At 48.4% G+C, this 24,682-nt stretch overlaps 1 protein-coding gene across 2 annotated transcripts in view; it reads left to right on the top strand.

The window, feature by feature from the left end:
- FAM222A (family with sequence similarity 222 member A) overlaps window positions 1-24,682 on the top strand; it is a 77,951-nt gene that overhangs the window by 20,413 nt on the left and 32,856 nt on the right. Inside the window, exon 2 of one of the 2 annotated variants that reach the window (XM_035135391.2) lies at window positions 24,456-24,583. In XM_035135391.2, the coding sequence (XP_034991282.2) occupies window positions 24,502-24,583 (82 nt within the window). In that variant the 5' untranslated portion in view covers window positions 24,456-24,501. Of the gene's footprint in view, window positions 1-22,415; window positions 24,584-24,682 lie in introns of those variants that run through there. The other variant, XM_060282069.1, reaches the window with a different exon arrangement.

The raw sequence follows: 24,682 nt of genomic DNA, 5'->3' as shown, positions 1-24,682 counted from the left end.
CCCGTCTCTGTTGCAGGAGGTCAGGACACTTCCTCCGCTATGACCCGATCAGTGCATCACTCAGCCTTTTCAGCTGTTCTCCAGACGTTCAAGCCAGGTACTCCAATACAACTCCCACCAGTTTGTGCTGCCTGGGACTAAGGAGCATTGTTGTGCAGAACACCTGGAGGGCACCAGGTCGGCAAAGCTTGCCATCATTTTCTCCTGTCCCTTGCAGGAGTTCTCAGTAGGGGGATTTGCCTCATTTTTCTTCCAGAAGTGGCTAAATGCAAATGACCTTTTTATTTGTCTACGGTAGATCTTGGATCTCTTTGCTAGAGATTAGATTATATATAGTGCTAATTCTGCTTTTCTTAATTAAAAAAATAATCAAGAGTGCCTCTGGAAGCGACTTTGCCCAATCAATAGGCTGCTGACAGTGGCATAATTTGTAATCCTATTTGTAATTTTCCATCAGACATCTGTCTCGGTTCCTTGTAAGTCAACATAGATCTGTGCAACTTTACCCAACTGGCTCTGTTCCAGCAGTGTGGGGTGACTCCCCCCCCCCTGTAGCTTAGATGGATCTCTGGCGTCTGTCGCCATCAGGGTGGACGCACTTTCCCCCAATCCTAAATGCTGATTTATAACCAGAACGGTATGCACTATGTGCCTTAGAAAAGCCCCCACCCAGCCCTGGAGGACCACAATCTTTAAAAGAACAGAATTCTGCAATCTTGCAGATCACTGAACTTGACATGATGTTGAGCTTGGGGCAATGAAGCCTCTGGCTCTGATTGATTGAGCTTCTGTGACCCTACAGAACAGAGCCTGGGAGCTGGGGGTGGGGGAGACTTCAGGCTTGCAGGGTCTACTCAATGTTGCCCCCCCCCTCAACTGGAAGATCCATTAATTGGAGCCTGATCCAAAAGGCAAAAGGCACACACTTGGAATGAAAGTATTCTGTGCGCAGGAAATAGTTTTTGAGTACCAGAACTGAACTTGGTACTACTATGTTATCCACAGCTTTCTATATTTCAACACTGTAATTTCAAAAGGGGTGGGTGGGACTTTCGCTGCTGCTTTTATACGGCATGGTGGGGATTTAGAGATCCTTGATCACCTGTAAAACACCCTGAGATCTGGAAGATGGTAGGATGTAGAACAGGGATTGTCAACCTGGTCCCTACCGCCCAGTAGTGGGCATTTCAGGATTCTAGGTGGGCGGTAGGGGGTTCTATGGCACAAGCTGAATCCTCCTTCCATCAAGCGCTGCTGGGCAGTAAGGAAATTTTACCATCAAGAAAGATGCATTGGTGGGCGGAAGGTATAAACAGGTTGACTACCCCTGCTGTAGAAGAACATGAGCAGAGCCTGCTGGATCAGGCCAATGGCCCTCCTTGTCCAGCATCCGGAGCCCACATGTCCACCATGAGATGCCTGTGGGAAACCAGTAGGCAGGACCTGAGTGTGAGAGCCACTCTCCCCTCCTGACATTCAGAAGCGTCTGTGCCTCTGACTGTGAAGGCAGAGCCATCCATCGCCATCTCCTCCAGGAATTTGCCCAGTCCTCTTTTACAGCGAGTCTCATAGCCATACCTGGGTCCCAAGCGCTTCATGGTTCTTCTCCCTGCTTTTTCTTGCTTTTTTTTGAGGCAAACCATCGCTAGGTTTCCCATTCAAAGTGTGATTTGCCCATGTGGACAAACGGGCAAGCGGCAGTGGGTTCATTCAGACGTAGGAAACACTGAGCTTTCCTGATGATGAAGCCAGCACTTCTTCGTCCCCGTTTTCTACCTCTTGTGTGTTGGAACTGTGACTTTTTGAGTGATGTGCTGGAATGTGACAATACATACCTTTCCCCCATAACAACAACACCCCCACCCCCACCCCCGTTTTCCACACAGCCATGCTTCTGTTGCAGAGATAGCTCCCCCAAGGAGTGAATCTTCCAGGTTAAAGAGACTTTAAGCGGATCTTTGCTGGAATCAAACAACATAGATATGAGCACTAAACGTGTCCTCTATTCCACTAGTTTTCCAGAATGGCTTTTATGTTAGGCGAAAACTCAAGTGCTATGCGGAAATTAACAGTGAGGGGAAACATCAGGGGAATGGAGCAAACTGCTGTGTGAGTTTAGCCTTGGCTTTGCTTCAAACTAGAAGCAACAGGATTCTTCAGCTGAGATCAGGCCTGGCTCTACATGCAGGCTGGGTGGCGCAGGGCACCATGGCGCCGGCCCACCAGGAGGGCGCCGCGAGCTGCGCCCACCCGCTGGCCGACCGGTCCGCCGCGCAGCTGCGCCTGCCCGCCCGCCGCGCAGCAGCGCCTGTTGCATCCCGCGCTGTGCGCGGCGCCCACCCGCCCACCGCGCTGGGAAACGGGGCGGGAGGGCGCCGGGGCGGGAGGGCGCCGGAGGATCCGGCACACCACAGCGCCGGGAGCGCTTAAGACGGCACTGTCTGAGATGCCTCCATTTCAGGGGGTTGGACTAGATGACCCTTGAAATCCTTTTCAATTCTGCAAAGAGAGAGTTGCTGCACACATAAACCGGAGCGCACCAGCTCATGAATGTGGAAACATAAGGCTTCTTCGGGTTGCTCCAAGCTCTGGTTTGCATTTTGGCTGCCCTGGGCCAGTCAGTTGGGCAGGTCATGATTCAGTTTTTAGGGGGCAAGTGCAGAGTTCCAGCTTGCTGGTGTTTGTGTTGAATTTGTTTTACTTTAAACCGGGCTTAAAGGGGCATTTAATATATTTGAACAATGAAAATAAAATAAAAAAAATTCCTTCAGTAGCAACTTCTGTTTCTAGTGTATCTGAAGAAGTGTGCATGCACACGAAAGCTCATACCAAAATATAAACTTAGTTGGTCTTTAAGGTGCTACTGAAGGAATTTTTTTATTTTGCTTTGACTCAGACCAACACGGCTACCTACCTGTAATGAAAATAAAGTATGTTTGAAGTGGGATTTTTATCTGTTCTCTGGCAGGCTGCAGAATGAGGCCAGTGGGTGTTGTTTGCCTTGCTTGGGTCACATCCTGCACAGGCCAGCTGCAGCTTCCTTCAGCTTTTGTGCCTCTCCTGCTTTAGACTTTCCTTGTGTGCTGATAAAGATCAGGTTTGAATGGGACGCTGGCCTGGGCTAAATGTATGCAAACTAAATCAATTTGCAGATAATGATTTACTTTGCTTAGTTTTGCTCTCTCTCTTTTTAAAACTGTGGTTTCCCCCCCTTTTCTTTTGCTGGGGGATGGAGGGGAAAGTATGCTTTGTGGATGGAAGAGATAAGAGTGGTTGGGAGCCTGAAGTACATGGAGGGGTTGGCTTGGCTGTCTTTGTTCTGTGTTCATATGGGCAGATTCAGAATCCTGAGTGTGTACGATTGTGTTGGAGACACACGCACACTAGAAGCCACTGTTGCTGCTCATGTGGCTTTCTCTCAAACCCCACCAGCTCCACACTCCCCTTGCCTACCCACCAGCAGCCTTCTCTTTACACCTCCCCCAAACCCCCCAAGTCCCTTCACAGCTCCCCCCAACCTTCCTCTATCCTCACAGCTTCCTGCTTTATTCAAAGCTGCCTTCACTTCATGCAAATCCAGGATTGTGACGCAGTGATTGTTTGTGACGCAGTGATTGTTGTTGTTGTTTAGTCGTGTCCGACTCTTTGTGACCCCATGGACCAGAGCACGCCAGGCACTCCTGTCTTCCACTGCCTCCCACAGTTTGGTCAGACTCATGTTCGTAGCTTCGAGAACACTGTCCAGCCATCTTGTCCTCTGTCGTCCCCTTCTCCTTGTGCCCTCCATCTTTCCCAGCATCAAGGTCTTTTCCAGGGAGTCTTCTCTTCTCATGAGGTGGCCAAAGTATTGGAGCCTCAGCTCCAATTTCCTGTATCTTCCACTATCTCCCTTGCATTTTGCTTGCCTCCTCTCCTCCTCTATTTGTAAGGCCTCGTTGGACAGCCATTTTGCTTTCTTGCATTTCCTTTTCCTTGGGATGGTTTTCGTTGCTGCCTCCTGTTTAATGTTACGAGCCTCCATCCATAGTTCTTCAGGCACTCTGTCCACCAAATCTAAATCCTTAAACCTATTCTTCACTTCCACTGTGTATTCATAAGGGATTTGATTTAGATTGTATCTTACTGGCCCAGTGGTTTTTCCTACTTTCTTCAGTTTAAGCTGGAATTTTGCTAGTGTTGAGGCACACCAATTCCTCCAATGGGGACTGTCATGAACACTCCAGACCACATACATATCTGAAGGTATCTGAAGAAGTGTGCATGCACACGAAAGCTCATACCAATGACAAACTTAGTTGGTGCTGTGGGTTAAACCATAGAGCCTAGGGCTTGCTGATCAGAAGGTCGGTGGTTTGAATCCCTGCAACGGGGTGAGCTCCCGTTGCTTGGTCCCAGCTCCTGCCAACCTAGCAGTTTGAAAGCACGTCAAAGTGCAAGCAGATAAATAGGTACCGCTACAGCAGGAAGGTAAACAGCGTTTCCGTGCGCTGCTCTGGTTCACCAGAAGCAGCTTTGTCATGCTGGCCACATGACCTGGAAGCTGTACGCCGGCTCCCTCGGCCAGTAACCTGAGATGAGCACCGCAACCCCAGAGTCGGTCACAACTGGACCTAATGTCAGGGGTCCCTTTACCTTTAAGGTGCTACTGGAAGGAATTTTTTAATTTTGTTTCTACTCCAGACCACACATTTTTCTCAAGTTTTCCCCATAATCCATGAGAAAAAGGAACTTCCTTTTAAGAGAGACAAAGAGAAATTTGTATGGTCGAATTCCATGCCTGCTATCACACACAACACTTGCTTGGGGAAAATGCCAGTGTAAGGAATCTACAGCTGCTGGCCCTGTGTGCCAACCATTTCCCACTCTCTGGCTTCTCCATTCCAAAGCCTGGTCTTCCTTCATTTTGCCATGCTTTGCCTTCTGATCCTCTTGTGCGGCTTTTCTTTTTCATATTGAAATGTAAGAATTCAGACATAACATCTACCCCCCCTCTCCTAAATAAATAAATAATACATTGCTCTACCAGCTCTACCTCTCTTTCTAATAATAATAATAATAATAATAATTTTCCCCAGCCACTCTGGGCGGCTTTCAACAGAAAAATAAAATAAAATAATCTATTAAACATTAAAAGCCTCCCTAAACAGGGCTGCCTTCAGATGTCTTCTAAAAATCTGGTAGCTGTTTTTCTCTTTGACATCTGATGGGAGGGCGTTCCACAGGGTGGGCGCCACTACCGAGAAGGCCCTCTGCCTGGTTCCCTGCAACTTGGCTTCTCGCAATGAGGGAACCGCTAGAAGGCCCTCGGCACTGGACCTCAGTGTCCGGGCAGAACGATGGGGGTGGAGACACTCCTTCAGGTATACTGGACCGAGGCCATTTAGGGCTTTAAAGGTCAGCACCAACACTTTGAATTTTGCTCGGAAACATACTGGGATCCAATGTAGATTTTTCAAGACTGGTGTTATGTGGTCTCGGCGGCCGCTCCCAGTCACCAGTCTAGCTGTCTAGTTTCCGGATCGCCTTCAAAGGTAGCCCCACGTAGAGCACATTGCAGTAGCCCAAGCGGGAGGTAACTAGAGCATGCACCACTCTGGCGAGACAGTCTGCAGACAGAACCAGTGAAGGTCCTGTGTGAGTGTCTGGAAGGCAGTTGGAGGATGGATGGCGGCTAACAGATTGAGGTTGAATCCTGACAAGACAGAAGTACTGTTCGTGGGGGACAGGAGGCGGGCAGGTGTGGAGGACTCCCTGCTCCTGAATAACTGTGCCCCTGAAGGTCCAGGTGTGCAGCCTGGGAGTCATTTTGGACTCACAGCTGTCCATGGAGGCGCAGGTCAATTCTGTGTCCAGGGCAGCTGTTTATCAGCTCCATCTGGTACGCAGGCTGAGACCCTACCTGCCTGCGGACTGTCTCGCCAGAGTGGTGCATGCTCTGGTTATCTCCCGCTTGGACTACTGCAACGCGCTCTATGTGGGGCTACCTTTGAAGGTGAAACCTTAAATAAATAAATGCATAGGGGCTCTCTTACTTGCAGAGCAATCTTAGGCATGTCTACTTGGAAGTAAGTCCCATTGAGTTCCCTAGGACAAGCACATGAGATGGCAGCTTTTAATGCCTTTGCTGTTCCACTTTGTCCCTCCCTCCCTCCCTCTCACTTGTCATGGGCTGAGCTTTACAATAGTCACAGGCCCACCTTCAGCAGAAAAGAGGTCCTGAGGCAGCATTTTTAATGCAAATGAGGCAGAAGAAGAGATTTACTGGCAGTATTATGAAAATCCACTGTTGGAGCAGGAAGGATTTGGGGAGGCCTCCCATATTGTATACATGAAGTAATAAAATTAGCAGTCCTGTGAGGAGTGTGCAGGCTGCCTTGAGCTCCTTGAAGGAAAGTCGGGACCATAGAATGGTAGAGTTGAAAGGCACACCCAGGAGTCATCTAGTCCAACCCCTTGCAATGCAGGAATCACTGGCAGATGGCCACCCAAACTCTGCTTAAAAGCCTCCTAGGAAGATGATGGGAGCTGATCTCCAACCTTGTAGCAGATAGAGGGCTACCCCATAGTTGTCACTGGGGCACAGGGGAGGAAAACTCAAGGAAAATCCAAATTTTGCAGGGTAGGGGTTGAGTGATTCCCCCCCTGCCGCCAACGCTCCAATATTGTTGTGAAGGAGACAACGGAGCTTCTTTAAATTAACAAACACCTCTTAGCGGAGCAGGGAAGGGAGGAGAGGATGCCCCCAGCCCCCCACCAGGCATTATCTGTGGAGAAGCCCCCTATTTTAATCAGCAGTGTCTTTGTCTCTTTAAGATCACCAGGCTTTTAAAGATCACACTAGGGGTTAGAGGAAAACTACCCTTGACTCTTAACATGCTAATATAATCTTGAACCACATTTTCAGACCGGCAGCTAAAATTGCTTTTTAGATTAACATTTAATTATTAACAGGTCTCTCTCTCTCTCTCTCTCTCTCTCTCTCTCTCTCTCTCTCTCTCTCTCTCTCTCTCTCTCTAAGCAGGCTGCTCCCCCGCCTTTGCCAAATATGTTAGGCAAGTCTGATGGAGACATTTTCAAGTGAAGGGGGGGGGAAGGAGGGTAGCAGGGAGGAAGGTCAGCCATGCCTCCGACTGCCCCCCCCCCCTGCTTTATTGCAAGCCGTTGGCAAGGTGCTAGTGAACTTTCCCTTTTGGGTTTTTTATTTTATATTTCCCATAATTTACAGAGGGGTGACCTTTCCCCAGATTAACTCATTCCACCACCCAAACTGTCAGCTTTGCTAATTGAGTCGCCACTCATTTTCCTTTTCAAGGTTGAGCATAAATTACGCCATGGTTTCCAGCATAGCAACCTGGGGGGAGGAGACAGACAGACAGACAGACAGACAGACAGACAGACAGACAGACACACACACACCCGCAAACACGCACAGTAATTCAGCAGTGACTAGCCTTGGAACATGTGAGGAAGGAACAGAGGGTCCTTCTGAACATGTGCAGAGTGCATTACTATCCTTTCCCAGTGCTGCAGCTTGGAGTGGGCTCAGGTAGAGTTGCCTCATGTGGTCTTGAATCCTCAAGCCCCTTGGGATGTTGTTGGGGTTTTTGAAGAGGACGTGAGGAGCTGAACAGTTGGTGCCCTTAGGATCATCACAATGTAGAGCTGTAAGGGACCCCAGTGGTCATCTAATCCAACCCCCTGCTTAGGAAGGCTAGAACAGCCTGGCTTAGGGAAGTTGTTACAGGTCGAGTTTAACAATCGGGTGAGGAGCCTACAAACTATTTGTTTGTGCTGACATTTGTTTCCTTGCAAATGGCTCTTGAAAAGTTTTCCTGATCAAACTAAAAAGAACATTTTGAGAAGACGGGGCAGATCCCTAGAATTCGGGTCATGCCGAGTTTGGTGAGTTGCTGAGCCTGCCAGATGGGATTCTACCAAATGTGAAGCTTTAACACTCGGCTGATGGTAAAAGCTAGATCTGATGAGGCTTAAAACAGACCAGAACTATTTTCTGTGTTGAGGTTTTACCCTCCAAGTGGCATCCTCACAAGAACCTTGCTGGGTAGGATAAGCTCTGAGGGGGGGGGCTGTCCCCCAGCACACTCCGTGGTGGAGTGGAGGTTTGAACCCTGTACTTCCCTGCCCCACTACAAATGCTCTGATTGTGACACCACACTGGCTCTTGTCTGGGGTCCAGATTCAGCCCTTGGCCATTCTGCTTACCAGGGGACATGGAGCCTGTCTACCTCACAGGGTTACTGGGGACTAACATGAACTTGTGAAATAACCATTGTGGGAAATGGGAAATGGTGTTAAACTTCTTGGCTGCTATTTGTAATGACCTGTCTGTGCACCATCACTGTGCTAGTGCTGTGCAAATAAGGGAACTTTGGGTCCAGGTCAGGGGAGATCATAGTCCTTCTCTCTTCTGCCTCGGTCAGAGTCCTCCTGGACTCCTGTGTCCACTTCTGGGCTCCCCACTTGGAAGAAGGATACGGACCAGCTGGAAGGTGTGCAGAGGAAGGCTGCCAGGAGGATCAGTGATCTGGAAACCAAGTCTTATGAGGAACGGTTGAGGGAGTTGGAGATATTTAGCCCAGAGGAGAGAAGACTGAACGGTGACAGGATCGCCAGCTTGTCACATGGAAGATGGAGCAAGCTCCAGGACCCAAACCAGTGGATTGAAATGGCAAGAAAGGAGATTATGACTAAACATTAGGAAGAAATTTCTGGCAGTAAGAACTGCCAGTGGGACAGACTCCCTCGGGTGGTGGTGGAGTCTCATCCTTTGGAGTTTATAAATAGAATTTAGATGGCCATCTTTTGAGGATGCTTTAGCTGTGATTTATGCATTGCAGGGGGTTGGGCTGGATGGCCCTTTGCTGTCCATTCCAACTACAATTATGTGATTCCGTGGAAGTTTATGGGTCCTTCTGCCAGATGGATTTAAGATTATGACTAAGAATTTTAAAAAAAGAAAAAAACAGGCAGGGGAAATGTTGAGTATCGGTGGAGATGTTTGAATGGTCTGAGGACCGATCCTGAGGAGGGAGAAGGCATCATTCCAAAAAGGGACAGAGCTTGGAGAAAAGAGATCTGCCTTCCTGTGAGGTAAACAGAGGCAGCCCAAATGGCCTGGCCTTGAGGCTGCCATGGATTGTGCCAGAGCAGGATGCCCAGCTTTTGACCTGCTGGGAGAACCTTTTGGGATTTTCTCCTGCACCAGCCCTGCCAGGAGATGTGCAAGAGGATAGAAGTGCAGAAGGTTGTGCAGGAGAACATCCCAAAGAGGGGATTTGGCTCCTGTGTCAGTGAATGCTCTGGTACTACCATTTTCCTTTTTGTTTGCCAAGTTCTGTTGTAGCCCTGAGAGAAACTTGGTGCTGTCTGAATTGGGCACCTTGCTATGTCTCTCTGCTTTTGATGGGGTTTGGGAAACTCCTGAGCATATCCGTAGGGGAAGGGCACCACATTCGGAACATTTGCCCATGATGCACATCTTGGATTGAGAAGATGAATTGGGAGCACTGTCTTAAACCACCTGTCCTCGTGTGACTGGCAGGCGGATAGCCCTGCTCACTTGCCCAGGGGCCCGTGGGTGTCCTGAACACATCTCTTTCTGCAGCCCTGACTTTGATCCCTTGATCCCTAGAGGTCCAGTGGGCTCGCTATCCATTGTGCCACGGAGCCACCTGTTTGGCCTGTTGAAATTGTGGCAGTTCCCAAATCTTCAGAAATCGTGTTTGGGTTGGTTAGTGTTTCTCCAGCAGGCGCCTCTGGCTCTGAACATGTCTCTCTCCTCTGCTCTGGCCTCCATCCCCTTTTCCTCTTATCTCAGCCTTGCTGGGTGAGGGGGGAGAGAAGGGCATGGACAGCTGTGCGGCACCTTATCTTGCCACGGGGACCTTCAGCTCTGGAGATAAGGCCCATCGTACCCCCTGCGGATGTCAGAAAAAGTGCCAAAGAGTTCTATCATTGGCGCATTAGATGTCGGCTGGGCTTTTTTCTTTTATTAAAAAAGTCACAAAGACCTTGGACTTATAAATAGCCTCGATTTTAACGATAGGCTTTCAAAATTAGCAGGCGTTAAGAGAAAAGACTGTGAAATGGGAGCTGAAAAAAACAGTTGGTTGCCATAGGGTAACTTTTAGAAAGGCAGCTATTTTTAAAAACCGGAGAGTGGCAGATATTGAATGTATTGTGTTGTATCATTGCTATTACGGGAAGCCTGAAGGCAAAAAGGTGCAGCTGATCTGTTTTGAGTTGGCGGGTGTGCTTCATTCAGACCCTCTGACCATTGATGGTCAACAGAAAATGCCTCTTCTTGTCCAGAGAACCTGGTGTAGACCTCCCCTCCCCTCCCTTTCTGCCTCCTTGGATCCTTGGCTCCTTGCTCACATCCCATAATAAGTTTATGAAATCCAGGGCCACAAGCTGCTTGGTGACAGGGCCTTGCCCAGAGAGCTGTAAAGCACACAGATCTCTGGAAGAGGAGGAAGGAAACTTCTGTCAGCAGGGACTTGCCGTGTTCAAGTGTGTCCCCCCCCCCTTATGCAGGGGTTGCATTCTGGGCCCCTGCGCACATAAGTGAAATTGCATAACAGGGAGGGCGTGCCGTGCGGGGAGGACAATTGGGCCCTGCCTCCCTACCTGAGGGGAGCCAGAGCAAGTGGCGGCAGTGGCTGGCCAGAAGGCGAGGGCCTAGAAAGGTGCCCAGCAGGGGCCTTTGGTCTAACGTCCTTTTGTGGAACCTCCATGTTCAGAATCAGTAAAGGTAAAGGGACCCCTGACCATTAGGTCCAGTCACGGACAACTCTGGGGTTGGGGCGCTCATCCTGCTTTATTGGCCGAGGGAGCCGGTGTACAGCTTCCGGGTCATGTGGCCAGCATGACTAAGCCGCTTTTGGCAAACCAGAGCAGCGCACGGAAACGCCGTTTACCTTCCCGTCGGAGCAGTACCTTGCACTTTGTGCTTTTGAACTGCTAGGTGGGCAGGAGCTGGGACCAAACACTGGGCGCTCACCCCGTTGCGGGGATTCGAACCGCCGACCTTCTGATCAGCAAGTCCTAGGCTCTGTGGTTTAACCCAGAGCGCCACCTGCATCCCTTCAGAATCTGTATACCTGTGAATATCAGCTCCTGGGGATGAACCACCGAGGAGCCCCGTTTCCTGTGTGGCTTCCTAGGGGCACTTAGCTGATGACTGTGGGAGGAGGCAGGACATGGCCTGATCCAGCCCTCCTGCAATGCACAGTTTCCCTTGCCCTTGAGTCCTGGGAGGGTGTTTTTCTCTCCCCAGCCACCACCTTGCCCATTTCTGGAGGTGACCTGCTATATTCAGCCCAGATTCAGCACTTCCGATATACAGTGGTACCTCTGGTTATGAACTTAATTCGTTCTGGAGGTCCGTTCTTAACCTGAAACTGTTCTTAACCTGAAGCACCACTTTAGCTAATGGGGCCTCCTGCTGCCGCCACGCTGCCGGAGCACAATTTCTGTTCTCAGCCTGAAGCAAAGTTCTTGACCCGAGGTCCTATTTCTGGGTTAGCAGAGTCTAATCTGAAGCGTTTGTAACCTGAAGCGTTTGTAACCCGAGGTACCACTGTATTTCAGGAAGCTGTTTGTTTGCCTGTTCTCTGCATTTGGACAACTCTTAAGATACCATAATCAAATTTGGCATGGTGGTTCCTGAGATCAAGGGGCAGGTTTTCACTTGTGCTCAGATAAGATTGGACACCATTTTAAATCAAGGCTGAACCTTTGAAAACAACATGGATTTTAACAATTGATGTCAAAACGGCATAGTTTGTTTGTTTTTGTTTCCTGGAGTTCCTGAGCCGTGTTTGCAGGCTCATTGCAAGAGGGGGGGTCCTCCTCAGCCTTTTCTGAGCTGCAGCTTGCAGGGCAGGGGGCCCCCATTTCTCAATATGCCTGCCTCCCCCTTCTCTCTCCCTCTTTAAAACAAAACCAGAAGGAGCTGTGGGCATTGGTGCTGATGGGCAGCATGCCTTAGTGTGGCCCAGTGGTGGCTCCGGCCTCGCCAGGGTGCAACGGAGATCTTGTACCTGTAGAACTGCCTCTTTTTGAGGTGGGCAGAAGACGCTCTAGGAGACAAGTGGCACCAAAGCATCACTCCAGGTTCAGGTGATTTGAGGTTTTGTGGCTAATTAAGAGTGATGTGACCTTTTCTAGGAGAACCTGTCAGCAGAACTTATTTTGAGGGGGGGGCATGAGAAGGATGTTGGCGCCCGCAGCACCCTTTGCCTCTTTGCCTCTTTGCCATGTGAGTTTAGTGACCCAGAGAAGGAAATGGGGATCCACAAACACAGTTGCTAACAAATGATGATGGCTAGAAATTAAATTTTGTTCTGGTAAACCTTCTGGGAAGACTCTCAAAATGGCCCCAGGCAGTGTCTTGTGCTAGGATCAGCGTCATGTAGGGTGGAGGCTTTTGAAAAACACCCGATACACTTAAACTTTGCCTGTGTGGAGCAGAAAGCTCAAAAAGGCCACCTCTTTTTCTGACTAGTGAAAACAAACAGTGGCTCCCCAATGCAGCTGTAATTTGTGGCTCCTTGGAGAGAAGTCTTCCTTCCTCCCTGGGAGACCTGGCCTTGTGGGATCATGAGGACCCCCAGGCGGCTACGAGGACGGAGGCTGTATTTCTGCACCTAGAGAGCACCTCCCTCACATTCGCTGCATCTCTGCTTTCAAGGTTTCATCGGAGGCAGTAAATGCTTCTGAGAAGCCATTGCGGGAACTGCAGGAAAGGAGAGCTGCTCTTCTGATTGGCTCCTGTAATGAGCATGTGGCTGACCACGGTGAGAACAGGACGCTGGAGTCCCTGTCAGCCTGGTCCAGCAGGCTCCCTTCCTTCCATTGTAAGGGTGACCCTCTGCTGTTGTGCGGTTCTCTATTTCAGGTGAAAACAGAAGGCCAGCAGTCCTTTCCCATCTGAGCTGCGCTGACTGTTCTTTGCTAGTACCCCAAATAGACCCAACTGGAGCCTGGTGCAAAGAGTTGTGGGAGCTTGGGGGGGGGGCTCCAGAGCATAGCCCTTGTGGCTAGTGGCCATCTGTAGCCTTATCCTTTAAGAAACTGTTCAGTCCTCTTCTAAAGCCATCCATGCTTCGTGGCCACCCCGGCCTCCTGTAGCAGGGAGTTCCTTAGTTTAACTATGTGCTGTGTAAAGAATTCCTTTTCTCTGTTCCGAATTCCGCTCTCTTGGACTGTTTTGTGCCCCAGTGGTTTGCTGGATGAGGGAACTGGTGGGAGGCGGAGTCAGCAGCAGCTGGAGGGGTTGCAAATGGGTCTCCAACCCCCCTCCTCCACTTTCAGCGTCCATATTCTAAAGCCCAGGCAGCAAACACTGGCTAAAGTGGGCAGGAAGAGAAATGTGTGCTGTCTCTGGCCAGAGCCAGCTTGGAACGCAATCTGGGGTGATTGGGAATTAGTTCAGATGCAGATGAAGCTAACTAAGCTAATGTTAAGCATTTGAACAGCTCAGCCTCAAAGTCTCATCAGCTAATTCAGGGCCTTGCATGGTGCCCCCTTCCCTTCCGAACAGTCCTCCTCAGATGACAGTCAATCAGGACAGCTGGCTTCTGTGCCCCATCTCAGCCCTCCCATGTACAGACCATGTTAGGCTGATGGTTTTGGGGGGGGGGGGCGGGGTTCTCATGCTGGAACTCCTGTAGGAATTAGGGATGCAGAAGGTTACAGTTTTGCAGAATTAATGTCTGTGCATTTGGGACATCTTGTCCTACCTCCAGAAATGGAGGAATGTGACAGGTGCCATTCAACCTCCGAGGGAGTCCATTCCACTGTCAAACAGCTCTTACCCTCAGAAAGTTCTTCCTGATGTTTAGCTGGAATCGCCTTTCTTATAACTTGGCTCCATTGCTTCGCGTCTTCCCCTCCGGAGTGGCAGAAAACAAGCTTGGTCCATGTGACAGCACTTCAGATATTTGAAGATGTGTTCTTATGTGTTCTTAGATTTCTGGATTTTATCTGTGTTGCTTTAACCGATGTAAGCCACCTTGAGTCCTGGTTGGGGGGGGGGACTGGCATTCAGAAGTGTTGCTGCCTCTGGCAGGGGAGGCAGGGCAGAGCCGTGCAAAGCTAAAATTTGCATTTGTTGCTTTGCCCCCTTTTTCTCTGGCATGGGGCTCCTGGAAGGCTTCCCATATGTACCCTTGGTCTGGAATAGGGTCCCTGTTGGTCTCCAGGGAGAGAGACCCTGACGCTTCCTTAGAATCATAGAATCAAAGAGTTGGAAGAGACCACAAGGGCCATCCAGTCCAACCCCCTGCCGAGCAGGAAACATCATCAAAGCATTCTTGACATATGCCTGTCAAGCCTCTGCTTAAAGACCTCCAAAGAAGGAGACTCCACCACACTCCTTGGCAGCAAATTCCACTGTCAAACAGCTCTTACTGTCAGGAAGTTCTTCCTAATGTTTAGGTGGAATCTTCTTTCTTGTAGCTTGAATCCATTGCTCCGTGTCCGCTTCTCTGGAGCAGCAGAAAACAACCTTTCTCCCTCCTCTATATGACATCATTTTATATATTTGAACATGGCTATCATATCACCCCTTAACCTTCTCCAGGCTAAACATACCCAGCTCCCTAAGCCGTTCCTCATAAGGCATCGTTTCCAGGCCTTTGACCATTTTGGTTGCCCTCCTCTGGACACGTTCCAGCTTGTCAGTATCACAGATGAGCCAATCCGCCGGGGAGCCTGGCAGGCACCGGTGGAAAACCAGCTTGACCTTGTTACCATACGGATATAAGAGGCAACTGCTTTTGCGTTCACCTGTGCCCTGTCTTCGGTTCCAGGAGTGGGTCACCTCCCAGGTTCGAGGTCTGTCATAATGTACGTCACTTTGTGTGATGAGGAAAATAGGAAGCTGCAGTTCTAAGAGTTTTCACTTCCCAGGGTTTCTTCCTCAGCCGCTTTTCCAGGTGGCGTGCCCTCCAAAGCCGAGCATTGGTCTCCGAGGAGAGGAGGGCTGCCTGTGGATTTACCAGGAGGATTAACACAAAGCGCCAGGCGGGCAGGGAGGGCCAGCAGCAGCCCCCTCCTGCGAGAGACCCAGATGGCGAGTACCTGTTGGCTGGTCATCAAGAGCTGGAGGAGACGGCAGGTGGGATGAGGCTTAGGACAAGGAGGGCAGGCGAGGGATTGGAGCAGGGCCATGGCTATGCAGAAGAAGCGCTGCGGAAAGGGGACGGGCAGGCGCCTTTATTTCAGGGAGCACCTCAGCTCTGCAAATAAAGAACGCTGTATCTGTCTACTCCAGGGCTATTGCTGTTATTGCTATTTATTTACATTCTGCCTTTTCCCCAGACTGGGACTCCAGGAAGCTTATGGATAAAAATACAAAAACGGAGAGAAAACTGGGAGAGCTAAAAACATAAAAAGGAAAATCATTTTTAAAAAGCAATTAAAACAATATTTTAAAAAGTTTTTATTTTTACACACCTTAAAAGACAGTAATAAAAGCAGTTTAAAGCTGCCTACAGTCACAGAAATAGGCTGGATTGTGAAAATCTGTATCTCCAAATGTCCAATGCCAGGGTAAAGAGGCACATTTTCCAGGAACTGCATAATGACAGTGCACCTCTGGGGGGGGGGGCAGAAGTTCTTCAGCTGAGGGGCCACCACAGAGAAGGCTGTCCACTCCCAGGCCACTACTCCCTGCCATGTCTCAGAGTGGAGGAGGTACTAGGAGGCCCCCCTCTGTCGATGGCAGCACCCAAGTGGGTCTTTAGGGAAGAAGGGGGTCTTTCAGATATTGGGGGCCTGAGTTGTTTAGGGCTTTGGAAGCTAACATGAGCACCTTGAATTGGGCCCAGAAATGAACTGGCAACCAGTGCAGCTCGTTTAAATCGGGGGTTATGTGGATCTAAACAACACCAGCTGGTAATCTGACGGCTGCATTTTGGACCCATGAAAGTTCCTGAGTTGTCTGCAAGGGTAGCCCCACACAGAGCGCATTGGCCTCCCCATCCTTTGGGAGCAGCCAGGGATTGAATTTAGGACCTTGGAAATGCTTCAGTGGACCACTGGCTCCTCGTTCTGCTGGGAGGGGCTGGCTGTGTTCAGGACACAGGAACCATCTGAGTATTGGAAACTATGGACCTAATCCAGGTCCAGCCCCATGGCACAGCCACACCGTGGCTCAGCCCTGCCTGGGTAGTGGCAGCAGGAGCCATGAGGAGCCTTGTGTGGCCTTGGTCTTCACTCTGGGAACTCACTTATGTGAGCTAAGCCATGACTTGGCCTAGCGTGATGTGCAAACTGGGAGTGTCAGGATCCTTAAGTGAGAGGAACATAGGCCCCTTCCTGCAAAATCTGCAGCACATGCATCCCTCTGGCTGATTTTTTGCACCTTGCATGAATTGCATCTGATTGCACCCTAAAACCCCACCTCCTGCCTCTTTCTGTATGCCTGCCTTGTTGCTTTTGTTGTTGTGGAGTTTAGCTGCTTCCCAGCGCTCTAGCGGCTTGCTGGCTCCCTGTATGACCAGGCCAAGGTTGTAATCCTGGCATTGTGGAGGTGAGCAGCTGGTTGGCTTATCAGTCAAGTGTATTCAATTCCCAAATAAGCCCTGCTCTGTTCTCAGATGTGTGTGCGTGTATGTATTTTCTTCTCTCCAACTACATAATTTCTGACTGATTGTGATATCATATTTTAAAATTACCAGAAATCAAAGCCGGGAAATGGATATTGCTGCTTTTTACCACGAGCTGCATTAACGAGGGACATATAACGAATGCTCCTTTCTCTGTGTCTCGCTCCTTTTCTTAAAGACAGTAATAGGAGAAAATTGGTTTTGAAACAGAATAAAAGTCCCTTTCAGAGGAAAATCACTTCTTTCAAGGTACCTTTGCAGAAAGTAAAATAGTCAGTGATGAAAGGTGGTTGTGTGATTGTCTTCTGCTTTTAGAGAGTGTCTGCTACAGATGGGGAAAGACAAGATTGGGATAATTACATGGTAACGAACTCTTGTTGTGAAATTAGCATCTTAAGAAAAATAGTGAAAAAGGCTTTTATTCATGAATACTTCATTACTAGGAGGAAAGTGGACCAATTTGGCAACTCCAGGCACCTGTTCAGGATTAAATAACTTTTCTCTCGGCACACCTTTCTCTCGCAAGTGTAGCATGTTTTTGCCGAACTTTTTGGCTGAAGGAGAAATGGATCATTTGAGATGGTCCTGAAAGGGACGGCGGAAGGAACCTCTGTAGCCCAACTGGCCCTGTGGGAATGGCTTCAGAAAGGTGCAAACACTTCTGTGGTTTTTGAAAAATACCAGAAATCAAGTCAGGTCTCCCTGCGCACAAGGAACAGTTGTGCAAACTTTGGCACACCACATGTGCTGTGTGCCTTGATTGCTTTCAAGAACGAGCGGGGGGGGGGATGTATACTTGTGAAAACTGTTTAGGAATAAAAAAAATGTACGGTACATTTTGGACCTGGTTTGATTTCTCCTTTTTGTGAGTTTTGCTTTTCAATATTTTTAAATTTGGTTTTCTACATCTTGCTGTTTCTCCACTAGCTTCAGTTTTTAAATACTCATTCTTTTTTACTTTTTCAAGATATAATATACACACATGCACACATTTATAAGTGGCATCAGGGTGACCTGGTTTTGATGTAGGGACTTGAACCTCCCTCCCCACAGGACAAGAACCCACAAGCAGGATTTGTGTTGAGAAACAAAAGCTTGCCTCCCTGTTGTTCTTGTAATAAATTGCAAAGTGTCTAAGTGCCTACTGCTGTGCAGCAACTGAGTTTTTAAAAACTATTTTAAAGCCTGCATATATACAGTCATTAAAAATAAATACTTTTATTATAATAATTTTTAAACAAACTAGCTACCTTTTTTGCCATTGCAATACAAAGCAACTGGCAACAATATGTAGATAACATACATTAAAACCATCACAAAACAAAAGTGTAGAAAAATCAAAAACGTATTCATGGTTTTAAAAGGCAGGATTAAAATATCCTACCCACTCAAGGGGCCACAGGTAGTTAAAATACCAAAGCCCTGGTGAAAATGAAACGTTTTTTGCCTGGTGCCGAAAGATGCGTAATGATGGCGCCAGGAGGGCCTCTCTAGGGAGAGCATTTCACAAGTGGGGAGCCATCACGGAGAAGGCCCATTCTGGACTTCCCGTAGAGGAATGCAGGAGGGACAGAGGGCAGAATAAACAGCAAGAAGCAGCAAAGGTTGCAGGCAGCATAATAACCCATTTGAGCCCATGCCTGTGCTGGGCTGGCTGCTCTCCGTTACAGCAGCAAGCCAGAGAAGTGTCTGGCAATGAGCTCTGTGGGTGCCCTTAAAGTGCTGCCTCTGAACGTGTGTGCAGGGACCCCTTCAGGTGTTGTTTCATTCCATTATGAGATCTGGGTGGGTGGGGTGCTTTGAAAATGTATTTTTCTTCCTTCCTTGGTTTTTCTTTATTGTTGAAATTTAAATTAGAGCAGTGGGTTGCGCTCTCTCTCTCTCTCTCTCTCTCTCTCTTACTTAATTTAAAGTGCATCGGTGTCACTATAGGAAATTTTAATAAATCATTCCTAATCATTATCTCCTAGCTCTTTGGATTCGGATGCTACTGTTTGCCTGGACAACTTCTTTAAGAAAATAAGCTTTTCCTTCCATTCAAAAGTAGTATGGGACAAGGTTGGCTTGACAGGCCGTTCCAAGAGGCCGGTGGTGTTTGCCTGAAGACAGAGCCTGGTGCTCCACTCAGGCGAGCTTCAGAGGGACTTTCAGTCCTTGCCAACCTGGTGCCTTGCAGGTTGGGTGTTGCAGTGCCCCCCAGCCCCAGCATCATGCAGCTGTGCAGATTGGGACTGGTGGGAGTCGGTAGAGTCCAAAACAGAATGGAAGCCCTTGCTGGTGCCGCCAATCTCGTCCTGTTCTCACAGTGGCCGCCAGGATGCCCCCAATGGGAAGCCCGCAAGCAGCAGCAGCAGCGGAGCGCAAGAGCATCTTTGCCCTCCTGCGCCTTCCAGCAAGTGGAGGGAGAGCACAGCCAGGGGGCTAGGAGCCATTGGTGGCCATGAGGGAACCAGCTTGACCAAGACTTCTAACAACCAGAGGAGATAACCAGAGCCCTCAAAGGGGGAACAGTTTGACGACCCTTTGGGGCCTCTGTTCTCTGCATGTGAGGTTGATGGTGAGGTTTTATTGGTGAAGTTCTTCCCCATCAGCCTGGGCGATGGTGACCTTGGAGGTATAGAGTCATAGAATTGTAGAGTTGGACAGGATCTTGAGGGTCATCTAGTCCAACCCCCTGCTTTGCAGGAATCTTAATGAAAGCATCTCGCTCAGTACTTACTGCACCCTGTGTGGCTTGAGCTATGGGGTCATATGGAGCAAAGCTGTATATCGCTGCAGACTTTCATATGGAGGTTTGGGGGGGGGAGGGACTTTTGTGGTTTTTTTTACCATTTCCTTCCTCTTCCTCTTCCCCATCTCCAACCCACCTTGTTCCCACCCCATGTGGAGACCACTGGCTAACTGGTTACTAATGCAGCCAGAAACTGGCATGTGCAGCCAGATGCTGAGCAAAGGAGCGCAGGGAGAATGGCATTGAGTTGAACAGAATTAACTGGCTCATGTCTTTGGGTTAGTTTCTAATGCAAGTTTCTAATGCAAAGCAAAGCATCTAACCAGCATTGAGAGCCAAACTGTTGAAAGCAATCAGGAGGCAAAACTTCCACTTTCTATGAAGTTTTCCCCTTCTTTTCATGATGTCCTCCTTGCAATTTGTGGGAATGTTGTGGATAGTAGGAGAGGATATATTGATTAAATATTATCCTTACTCACGCTAGTAAGCTAGTAGCAGAGCACATTCCCCTGTATATTGCAGGAAACTACCGGTAGTTGATGAATTCTTGAGAATCTTTTGAGATAAGCATTCCAGTCTCGCTTGTCCAGATTGGATTGTTTCTGGTAAATCCCCTTTGTTCTCTCTTAAAAATAAAGACACAACAATCTTCTTTTAAAAGTAACCAGAAGTTTACTTATATTCAGTTCACAGTAGGATCCTGAAAGCAGGCTTTAGCTTGTAGTTACAGAAGAGAGTGTGGGTTCATCAAAAGGCATCAGGATGGAATAAAGCGAAGAAGAAGGGAAGATGGCTGCGTGGCCATCTACCTGGTCACATGGAGGAGGAGGATGCTCTAGACAGGTGTGACAGAAAGTCCTCCTGGCTGGAGTAACATCCCCTAATGGGTCGACTCTAGACAAACAGGAAATGTTGTATTTGACTGCTTTCTGTGATGTTACATCCCACACAATTTAGGTTTTCTTTTTCTTTCCCTTACCACTGATTTTAAGGGCCTGCCTTAGTTCCACCTGTATAATTTCTCCTGGGGATGTTTTGCTCGCAGCCTTGGGGAAATGGTGCCTGCTTCCATTTGGCATATCCGAAGGAGGAGATTTGGTGCGGGGCAGAGGGAAAGGAGTAGCTGCAGGTCTTGCACCTGTTCTTCTGGCTTCGTCCCTATTCCGCTCCGCCCATCCCTCCAGCATTTCTCAGGAGGCTGCTTCTAATTAGCAGCCCCAAAAGGTTACCATGAATTGTTTGAAAGTCACCTGGAGCAGAGCAGGACAGTAGGGGGGAAATAATTTGTTGACTGGTTTCTTCCAGTTCCCTCTGCAGTCAGAATTGATGGTGAGGAAAGGGGATTTGCACACAAGTTGCTCCTGCGCCTGCCATGTTGAGGGAGCTAGAAAGCAGCAAGGGTGGGAATCCAGGCTGAAGGATCAGGAAGAGAGGGGTGGGGATCCGCTGCAGGGTTTAATCTGAGCCCAGGACAAAGAGCTGATCTTCACATGCACAGCAATCTTGTAGGACCCCCTGATATTTGGGACTTCACTGCTTGCAGATTAGCAGGCTGCATTTTTTGTAAAATGGCCCCAAGCATTTGGTTATCTGCGGGGGGGGGGGGGGACCATTTATTTTGTCTTTTTAGTTGGGCACTAAAATGTTTTGAGCTGTCTTGTGTTCTTGGTGCTTAAAGAAAACATGCACGGAGAGAGACAGCATCCCTGCATTTAGAAATAAGCAGCCAAGGGAGGAAGGCTGTAGCCATCCACAAACATGGTAGTAAAGTTCCAAGAAATAGCACACAATTGTTCTAAAGAGAGGAAAATCTCCTCCAAACCTATTTATGATGCCTGGGCTTAGACTAGGGATGTGTTAGGGAAGATCACATAGATCAAAGGCTATCTAGATCAAAGGCCAATTAAAAAACACAAAACCTCATATTTCAAAAATGTCCCTTAGGAACAACCTTTTAAAATGCAATCTGAATATGATACAGTCCAAACATTTTCAGTCATAATATCTTAAAATAAAATCCATGAATTTTTATCTAAGCTATCTAGATAAAAGTCCGTTTTTCCATTTAAAAGAAGTAGTGTGACTTTTTTGAGGTTAACTGTACATCTATATTTTGTATGTTTGTTGCACTGGTTAATATTTAGACCAAGATGGGGGAACCTGTGACACACAAACCAGATCCAGTTGCTCCCCATATCCCACCCCCCTGAGCCAACATGCCAAATGGTCAGAAATGGTGCATCCAGGAGCGTCTAGAAAGTCACACGTTGCTCAATCCCTAATTTAGCCCCCCATTTAACCCCCCGAGGCATTTACTTTCTGGGCCATGGAAAATCCGGCTCTGGCTGCTCCTGGATAGCATTGAGGCTTTCTGGAGCAACAAACCAGGTGTCTTAATTCTTGCAGCAAGCAACAAGTATGCATGCCTCTTGGGTGACTTGTATGAATCTGGAAGTTGGAATCCAGAAGTTCCTCAGTGACAGCCATGTTCCGGCACTCCTGAGACCAAGAGAACCTGATCAGAGAACCTGTCCTTCCAGGCATATGCTGAGTTCTTGCAAGCTCCCTGGTGGTTTAAGCCGACCTCCTCTTCTTTCTTCTCCCCACATTTGCTTTTTGTTCCCTGGGTAGGCCAGTCTTTCCCTCCAGCATCCTGACAAGCAGCTGTCAGTGAATTTCAACATGGAAGCAGAATGGAACAGAAACCTCCACTCGGAAGGACACTGTCTGCTCCTTGTACATTGCCAGCCAACCCTTTTCCTGCTCCCGGCTGCCATTCCAGACATCACTCAGGGGGGAGAGGAACAAAGCGTAATTTATGCCACGCGCTGCAGTTCCCAAAGGATAGTGCTGCTGTGTGCTGAGCTCCGAAGGAGCAAATCGGTGGCTTTGGCCTTGACTTTTGTCATCAGGCAGCCTGAGATGTGGCAGCTGGAAGCTCCTGAGCCAAATGGAGCTGGGCTTTCCACATTCCCCTTTTGCCAGAGGGAGGGTGGAGCGAGTGGGGGGGGGTAATCATTTGCTACTTTTCAGGTGGAGGGGGGACATCCAGTGTGAGCTGAGTGTTTTCTAAAACTTGGGGAAAGCTTCATGTTTTGTTTGTTCCAGTCAGGTGTTGCTGGTAAAACTTACCCTGTTGGGAGGACTGTCCTATCAAACAAATACAAGGATTCTTTAGTTGTGATTTCTGCATTGCAAGGGGTTGGACTCTTGGGTCCCTTCCAAGTGGACAGTTCTAGGATTCTATCATCTGCTGAGAAAAGAGCCCACACTTGTGCCCCTTCAGCTTTTATTGATGCTTCTGGGTTTGGGGGGGGGGGATTTGGTGTTTCTACCCACCCAGAAGGAAAAGAAGTGATAGAAAACCACTTTCAGAAAACTTCCATGGTTTACTTTCTGTCATGTCCTTGGATCTGAGGACTCCTTGGTGCACACATTTGAATTATAATGATCAGACCATTCTGGAAGTCACTCAGGGCTAGGGCAGAAGGCAGTGGGGTGGGATGATTAAGCATAAGTAATTTAAATAATGTTGCCAAGGCTGCCCAGATTCTGCACCAAGAAAAACAATAATAAAGCTGGATTCTGCAAACTGTGTGCATTAAGCAAATTAGGCAACTATGCGCAATATGTCTTATTTGGTGTAATTTATTTTCCTCTCTGCCATTCTGCATACATTATTCTGGCTTTGTTAGTCATGGGTAGGGCCTCAGAAATTCCCTAGAAATATCATTCAGCAACTTATGTTGTTTTGAGGCTCGCCCTCGTCCTTTCAAGCACATCTTCACCACCATAAGACCTAGAAACCTGTCCTTCGTTTGCCTTGAATTCAGCTGCCTGGTGTTGGACTCTGAGCTATTCTGTTTAGCATTCTTCTTATTGACTCAGTTTGCAAGGTCCTCTGAAGTGGGAGAATCACACAACTTAGTCTGCATTCGCACAGCAGTTTATTCCACAACATTCCCTGTTATTTTCTGCATTGTATTTGAACTTTCATGCAACTTAAAAGCCACTTCCATAAATTTAGCAGAACATAGTGCAAGTTTAGTGCTCATTTCAGTGTTATTTCCAACAGATTTTTTTACTGGAAACAAATTACATGGGAATGAGTGCTAAACTTGCACTATATTATACTATATTTCTGAAAGTAGCTTTTACATTGTTTGGAAGCTCAAATATCACGTGGAAGGTAATAGCTAGGGAAACATGAAAGTGGAAATAAACTGTTGTGTGGATGCAATCTGCATTTTTCCTAGGCTGTCTGTGATGTCTGTTATTAATGACTAGTGAGGTTCTAGGGCAGGCACCCCCAAACTTCAGCCCTCCAGATGTTTTGGACTACAATTCCCATCTTCCCCGACCACTGGTCCTGTTAGCTAGGGATCATGGAGTTGTAGGCCAAAACATCTGGAGGGGCGCAGTTTGGGGGTGCCTGTTCTAGGGATCTTAGTAGACCACAAGCTGAACATGAGGCAGTAGTGTGATGCAGCAGCAAAAAAAGCTAATTCTAGCCTGCATCAACAAATGTCTAGCATCCTGATCAAGGGAAGTAATAGTCCCACTCTCTTCTGCCTTGGGCAAAGCACACCTGGAATACGTTGTCCAATTCTGGGTGCCACAATTTAAGAAGGATGTTGACAAGCTGGAATGTGAGCAGAGGAGGGCAACCAGGATGATCAAGGGTCTGGAAACCAAGCCTTAGGAGGAATGGTTGTGGGAGCTGGGTATGTTTAGCCTGGAAAGACTGAGGGGAGATCTCTAAAGGGTTGTCCCATGGAAGATGTAGCAAGCTTGTTTTCTCCTGCTCTGGAGGGCAGGACTAGAACCAATGACTACAAGTTACGAGAAAGGAGATTCTGACTCAACGTCAGGAAAAACTTTCTGAGGGTAGAAGCCGTTCAACAGTGGAATGGGCTTACTTTGGGAGTGCCGGACTCTCCTTCCTTGGAGGGTCGGTGGCCATCTGTCAGGGATGCTTTAGTTGAGATTCCCACATTGCAGGGGGTTGGACTAGATGACTCCATGATGCTGTGACTCCCTCCAGTTTTGCCGACTGACGCTCTTCCGTCTTTTTGGGTCCCCCACAGTGCACTCTGGATTGACGCCACTGGAGCCTTTTCCCTGCCACCAGTCATGTTGGCCTGCCTGCAGAGGACACAGAACCCGCCCAGCCAGCACCTCACCTGCCCAAACAAGGCCCTGGAACCACGCAAGTGTGAGTAGACCCCCTCGCTGGTTCTTCTGCGGACTTTACTCACAACTGCCTTCACACAAACCAAAGCTGGTGTTGGTCATAACGATTCCCATTGCGGGA

The sequence above is a fragment of the Zootoca vivipara genome, chromosome 13 (assembly GCF_963506605.1).
Source record: "Zootoca vivipara chromosome 13, rZooViv1.1, whole genome shotgun sequence".
Classification (NCBI taxonomy): Eukaryota; Metazoa; Chordata; class Lepidosauria; order Squamata; family Lacertidae; genus Zootoca; species Zootoca vivipara.
The sequence above is the reverse complement of the archived record's forward strand: the minus strand, read 5'-3'. Positions and strand labels throughout refer to the sequence as shown.